The 6,559-nt window shown below is 43.1% G+C and overlaps 1 protein-coding gene across 1 annotated transcript; it reads left to right on the top strand.

The window, feature by feature from the left end:
* Positions 1-1,688: 1,688 nt before the first annotated feature.
* Positions 1,689-6,150, top strand: LOC147800211 (dickkopf-related protein 3-like). The gene is made up of 4 exons (XM_087147584.1): positions 1,689-2,006; positions 2,327-2,507; positions 4,911-5,109; positions 5,602-6,150. The coding sequence occupies exons 1-4, from the start codon at positions 1,785-1,787 to the stop codon at positions 5,678-5,680; spliced, it is 681 nt and encodes a 226-aa protein (XP_087003710.1). The 5' UTR covers positions 1,689-1,784; the 3' UTR covers positions 5,681-6,150.
* Positions 6,151-6,559: the final 409 nt, after the last annotated feature.

Raw genomic sequence — 6,559 nt, 5'->3', positions numbered from 1 at the left:
TAATTTTATTGACTGGATAAGAGGTGTTGATAACGGATTACGGTAATTAACTTGGACGAAAATTCCAGCAGTCAGCAGGAATCCGGAAGTTCTATCATGGTGTAGCTATAAGCCTAAAACATACACAGAAGGTCCATCCAGAGGCAGATCCGCGCCTACAGTGCATGCAAGGCTAGGCTAGGCTGAATAGTGGCGCTCGCCCAAACGAACCTGGACCAACTCGAATACACCCCCTTCCCATTCTGCTGGTTTAGTCGACACTATCAGTTTATAAAATGCGCTAAATTTAGCACATTGTTTACAGGTTGATCAACTTTGCACTTGCCCTGTACTGTTGCGACTACTTTGCTTTGAGATGAGTATATTCAACTGGATTCCTGAATCAGAGTGTAATTAACTTTTTGGAGATCGAGGGTTATTTCCCAGTAGTTTTTAAGTACCTTCACTTCTGGGAATATTTTGCGTCTTTTGAGAAGGAAAATTGCATACGATTTTAGGCACTGTATAGGTCTTGCTAGTATCAGCAACATAAAACATCGTAAAATCCGATACATGTACAGCGAAACGAAAAGAACGTCTTCTCAATGTTTCGACCTGCGTGGTAACAGTGCATTGGTGCTTAGGTCTGCGGCGATTCAAGACTCAAAATCTGTACGACTGTCACACATAAAAAAGGGTGTTGGACATTGCCTGGGGCCATTACATGTAAACATGCCAGTGTTACCAAGGACAAAACCAACTTTGCCAGTTTTCAATTTCACCAGCATGATCCCATTGTTGAAAACTTTACACAAAGTTTGGCAGAAATATAAACAGTGGATGAAACATTACCACACCAAATAAGTATCGAATGTTCGAGTTCACATTTTTCAAAGTTTTTTCATTTGAAGACTATACAGGAGTGACAGCAAGCGCTTGAGTGCTTTTTTACTTTTCTAATAAACAACACCTGAGCACTTTGGTTAAACCCTGAGTTTTTAATGCTTAATGTCATGTTGAATGTGTTCCAGTAACCGTTAAAATGAAACAGCCCACTAGCTACATAAACAAAATTAAACGGAGCGAGAAAACTACGCCAAAAGGCGTGAGTGCACACTTAAATGGTGTAACTATTAAAGGTCAAAGAATGTCATACGATTTGTAGGAATGTAGCAAGATGGCAAGACCATGAAAGTCGAGAAAAATCTGGACACGCCTGAGTGCAATCCTGACAGCTTACTTAGTGAGGTTTCTTTCATTGTTTGCCTGTCAGGGGGCTGGATTCAGTGGGACTGACGGAGCCAAAACCGCACAAAGCCGGCTCATCGGACTACTCCGCCTCGCTCAATTCATCGCTGTTGACAATACCGCTAACGAGCGTCTCGCGACGGTTGATTGACGGCTCCCGGGTCTCTCTCAGCCTCCCTACGGCTGGGGCTGATCACCTTCAGTTGGTTGTTTTTCTGCGCGCGTGAGCTGGGAGTCTGGACCCCTGAAAAAAAGTCTCACGCCAGTCAAAATGAATTCAATCAGGTCGCTCCGGTTGTTTGTTTCACCAATTGATTTCTTATTATCATTACGAGTCCAGGGAATTTGGTTTATGGACACGAGTCAGTTAAACCTGGGTGGATAGGCTATCAGAGATCACTTCGACGAAGAGCTTGGACCAAGCAGCATTGCTTTAAGTCATAAGTCAACTTTTTGGCTGCAGTTGCGGCATTTCTCGAAAATATTTTTTAAAACAATCAGTTGGGTTATTTAACTTTCAAACAAATCTGCAATCCGATATTTTTATCACCAGCAAGATGATTTCCTCAGTACACAGTACGCTGGTGTTTTTGATGGGCCTCATCTTGCTCGCCGCATTACCAGCCGTCGAGGGGTACCTCTTGGCCTGGGCATACGGACGGCACCATGCAAGTGATTCAGTAGAGGACGATACCGCCATAAATCACCCGAGAAACGTCTACAGCAGGGACACGTCGTCTTCGAGAACAAGAGATGAAAATGGAACACCAGAGGACGAGGTAATGTTTGTAAACATTCTAAGATCTCAAAAGGTCAAAAGTTGGCCTATTTTGAAGTACTTAACTGCCCATGAGAGAAAGGGAATAAGTTTTACTCACAATCTGGAAATGTGATTTTTTCTGGATATACCATTTCGTGTGCTCAGCATAAAACCTTAGAGCACGGAAATGGAGAACGAACTTCCTTCTGGAACCTAAATAAAATTGGAAAAATGAAAAAAAAAAAAAAAACAGAATATTGACTTAGATTAACTGGTAAAAAGTTTGAAAAACTAGACCACAAAAATCTCATGCTGGTTTGCTTTCTGGGACGAAAACAGGCTCTCGAAGTTTGCAAGAGCGACAAGGCCTGCGGACGGGGGTTCTTTTGCGATAGACATTACGGGGAGTGCATTCCTCATCGGCACGAGCTGGAGCCGTGCCGGCGCGACGGGCACTGCAACCGGGGGTTGGAGTGCCGCTTTGGAACCTGCCAGCAAATCATCAAATCCGGAAGAGTCGGTGAGTGTAAGAATTATACTTAACTGATGTACTCACTTATGTTATTATCTGTCTTTTTTTTTACTTCAAAATGTGTATTTCGGAGCTTGAAACTGATTGGCATTGGTGTATGACGATGTCTCATCCACACGTCAGCTCTGAGGCAAATAACGTAACTGACTGTTATCGCACATTCTCAAGAAAGCTTTTGTGTTCGTTGAGCCAAACTTCGGTAAACATGCTTGTGGCCAATTCACTTATTTCAGGACTTTAATAACTATTGTGACCCAGCACGTCGAAATCAGGAAGAAGTCTCAAATTGACTTTTTGAGATATGTACATGGTCAGAAACTTTTTTTTAGATGCAGAGTGTCATCTTCGGAAATCTCTGGCAGCGTTTAGTTGCTCTTGAAATTACAAGCTATACTTTTGTACTGGTGAATTACTTTTCCCGAGTTGTTTTGTTTAAAATAACCTCATAAATGCGCATGACAGACTTGACAACCAATAGAAGCAGGTTCGCGTATTTTACGGAGTTGTTGGGTTCAAAGGTTTTTTTTTTAATACATGTAACTTCTCATGAGGGACAGAAAGATGTCATGGGTATGACATCCCTTCGATGAAAGTGTACCATTTCATCGCCCCTATTACATGCGGTTACCTTTTACTCCCTGATGAAATAGCAAAATTGTAGTCTGATCCATTCTTCTACTGTGATATCCCTCAAATCTCTAGGGTAGTAAGTTGGGGAGGACGGGGGAAACAAATGAACAAATCCCCGAGCAAATAATCAGAACACACAGCAAGTTTTTCCGGGGAACACACACCGTCGCAACTGTCACCTCTCATTGTCTGTTTTTGTCTGCGGAGATCGCCAGGCGCGCTGCTACCTGCTGCGTTCATTGTATGGGGTCCCCCGGGGTGAGCTGTCATTCCGTTTGACGAGCAGGCAAGGGGGGGGGCGACAAAAGTATGTCCCTAAAAACACATCTCTCCTTCGACAATCTTGACAATCATGTTCTAAGGCTTCGCAACTGGGACAACTGGGACCTCCACTCTGTGATGTTTTCAATCCTGACAGTTGCCTATTTTTCGAGACATGCCCGGAGCACAATGTACCAAAGTCGCGATCGTGCAAACAGTCAGCAGCCTGTTCTTCACAGCGCGCTTGGTTCAAGTAAACACTTCTCAGAACCTTGCTTAAATTCATGAAATGGAAATAAGATGGGGTCTATCCAGCTGGTGGCGGTTGGGGGAGGGCTGGGAAAAGCTCCCCCTCCCCCATAGGACGTTTTGTCATTTTTATGGGAACTGAACGCGCAAACACTCTAGAAACCGCAGAGTAGCACCTTCAAGAATTGGTCGCAGAAGGAAAGTATTGTTTAAATCCCGACTCCAAACCAGTATCAGGTACCCACAAAGAAACATAAATTGGGCTTAAAGTCATCTTAACTTCTGCCTACAGTTTGTCAAGTCCCTTGTGTGCTAAATCGTGACTGCCTCAAATTTTGAACTGAACTCATAAAATCATACCGTAAGCTATGCACTACTCGACTTATACTCGTAATAGCTACCTGTCGCTTTTTTATACGAGGCCTGTTTGCGTTTGGTCAGATGCCAGGTCGGTAGTGTCATTTTGATTTTTAACCAGTAGTGGTTGTATCATAATTTCCAGGGTTCCGTTTTGCAGTTGATTCAGTAAGATTAGTCAAACTTTAAAGTTAGGTATCACCCAATAGAAAAGGGTTTACAATTGGCCGTTTCGTGTCTGTTCCAATTAACCTAATAACCCGCAAACCTGACAAAGTTATCCTTGAGAGTTGCTAGCTTCTGTGCGAAAGCTGCACCTGGGAGATCTGGACTGACAGGCCCCGTTGTTCGTGGCCCGTCAAAGGAAAACAAAAGCCTGGAAAGCTGAGCCACTGGTTTACCAATTCACCCCGTTTTTGTGCAGGGTGGCGCACTTCGTGAAAGTTGTAACAGTTCACTAAACGGCGCGTGACACTATGCAATCGGTCGGTCCACAGGGGGATTGCTTTATTGTACCGCTTCAACTTTGTGGCCCACGAGTAATGACATGTGACAAGCCTTACACAACTCAAAAATGGGGCCGTTTTAAGAACGTTAACAGACTGGGGCCTCGAGAGAATCGTGTTTCAAAACACGATGGCCTCCAGTGTTCGGCGGTTTCTCTTTATTAGCTTTCGTATGCTGTTCCTCAGTCTATAGACTCACTTCCAAATTGTCAATCAATGTTGCTAGGCATCGCTGATTAATTTTCTTTAAGACACAATCATGACACACGAAGAAACCCCCCCCCCAAAAATGTAATTTCATTGTGCACTTAACAGGTTGCTTGTCAGCAAATATTGGATGTACAGCTTGTACTCACAATGTCTCAATTCTGTCATGTTTTTGCCCCAGGGGCGCGCTGCAAGAATGACAAGGACTGCGGCGAGGGCATGTGCTGCGCCAAACAGCACGGCGAATCCGTCTGCAAGGCCCGGCTACCCCTCAACGCCAAGTGCTACGTGCCAGCTGGGGGCATGGAGTACACAATCGACAGCATCTGCCCCTGTATGGAAGGCCTGACGTGTAGAAGAACACCACAAGTGAGGAGAGAGTAAGTCAGACAAAAAGACAAACAATCCCCAGAGTTGTAATGACTCGAGTCAATGACTCGACTCGAGTCGCATTTTTGGGTGACTCGACTCGACTCCCCTCCCTGGAGATAAATGACTTGACTCGACTCTCTGCTGTAAAATGACTCGACTCGAGTCACAAAAATCAGTGACTCGTTACAACTCTGACAATCCCACAAACTAACGTACACAAACATAAGCAATATCAAGTGAAACCCACGTAGATAAAGCAGACATGATTGAATCTACCATCATCAAGTGTTTCAGACATCCCACACTTTCCTGTCGCCATCCCCCGACTCACCCTCTAAACCACGCCCAGAGTGCATGGTCCGTGATAGTTTTTTTGTACGTGGGGAATCGACTTTGTTCCCCCACACCAGCTTTGTCAAAGAGGCCATAAATGGAACAGATGTCCATAGATTTATTACTCCTCATATAATCAATGCTAATTTATGCTTATTTTCTTCCAGGGAGGAGCTTGTTTGGCAGTTTTGGACCGACTACGATCACATGAGGTGCACACCCATTCGTCCCTTACCCGGACAATGATGACATCACAAGAAACCATACGTCTGTTTGTCAAATTAAAAGAAAGTCTTTAAAAAATTATTTTGTATATACCCATAAAACTATGTGTATATTTAGTTTAACAGTTTTGGACAGAGGATTAACTTCAAAAGTTAAATATTGTGTTTTGTTCTCCTTTGTCTTGCTAATGCTAATGTATCAAAGTATCCCAAATTGTATCTCCTCTTTAATGTTCAAGAAATCTTGAAGCCCGGGGTATTTTGAGATAAAACAGCCAACTTGACTCATGGTTTTTAGCTTTCTGTTTTGGTTTGGGCAAATATATGACAAAATTTATAACTTACTAAAATTATGAATTAACATCATTGTACATGGTTGCAAATGCACACTATGCTATTATAATAATTTTGATGTTCATGCTATGTTGACATTCTATCATTCGCCAAAAATATGAAGTCGTGAATCCAGAAATAAAACCTGAGTACCTGGGACTGTGTTCTCGAAATGCTGGCACAATATTTCTAGGTTTAAAGTCCAATCAGGGTTCACAAGTATGATTGCATTAGAAAAGCTTTGCTGGGCTGTCCTGTCTCATGCTGTAGCCACTTGGGCGAGGAAATCTATGAAAACCTATTCAAAAAGAACTTTTCAGTGGGATGGTTTTCAAAACACATCTCAAGTGGACGTCTGCTGAATGGCGCGCAGAACACTGAAGGGACGGATCATTAATTGCTTGTGGCTAGACCTGTAAAAAGTAGCAGTGAATTACGGTCCAGCTGATGGATAAGTAAATGGCAAAAACCAGTGAAAACCATGAAAGGTTTTCGCTCGTTTAGTCGCTTTACCAAGGCCCACATAAACAAAAATGCCAAAGAATATTTCAATAAGAAGCAACAAGTC

The sequence above is a fragment of the Acanthaster planci genome, linkage group LG01 (assembly GCF_054643075.1).
Source record: "Acanthaster planci isolate LZ-2023a linkage group LG01, COTS_SCS, whole genome shotgun sequence".
NCBI lineage: Eukaryota > Metazoa > Echinodermata > Asteroidea > Valvatida > Acanthasteridae > Acanthaster > Acanthaster planci.
Note: the sequence above shows the minus strand (reverse complement) of the source record. Positions and strands in the feature narration are given on the sequence as shown.

Excerpts from the sequence above, each read along its gene's own strand:
- LOC147800211 (XM_087147584.1), top strand. The coding sequence starts at position 1,785 with ATGATTTCCTCAGTACACAGTACGCTGGTGTTTTTGATGGGCCTCATC. Across the intron at positions 2,508-4,910 it reads CATCAAATCCGGAAGAGTCG|GGGCGCGCTGCAAGAATGAC; the intron begins GTGAGTGTAAGA and ends TTTTTGCCCCAG. Across the intron at positions 5,110-5,601 it reads ACACCACAAGTGAGGAGAGA|GGAGGAGCTTGTTTGGCAGT; the intron begins GTAAGTCAGACA and ends ATTTTCTTCCAG.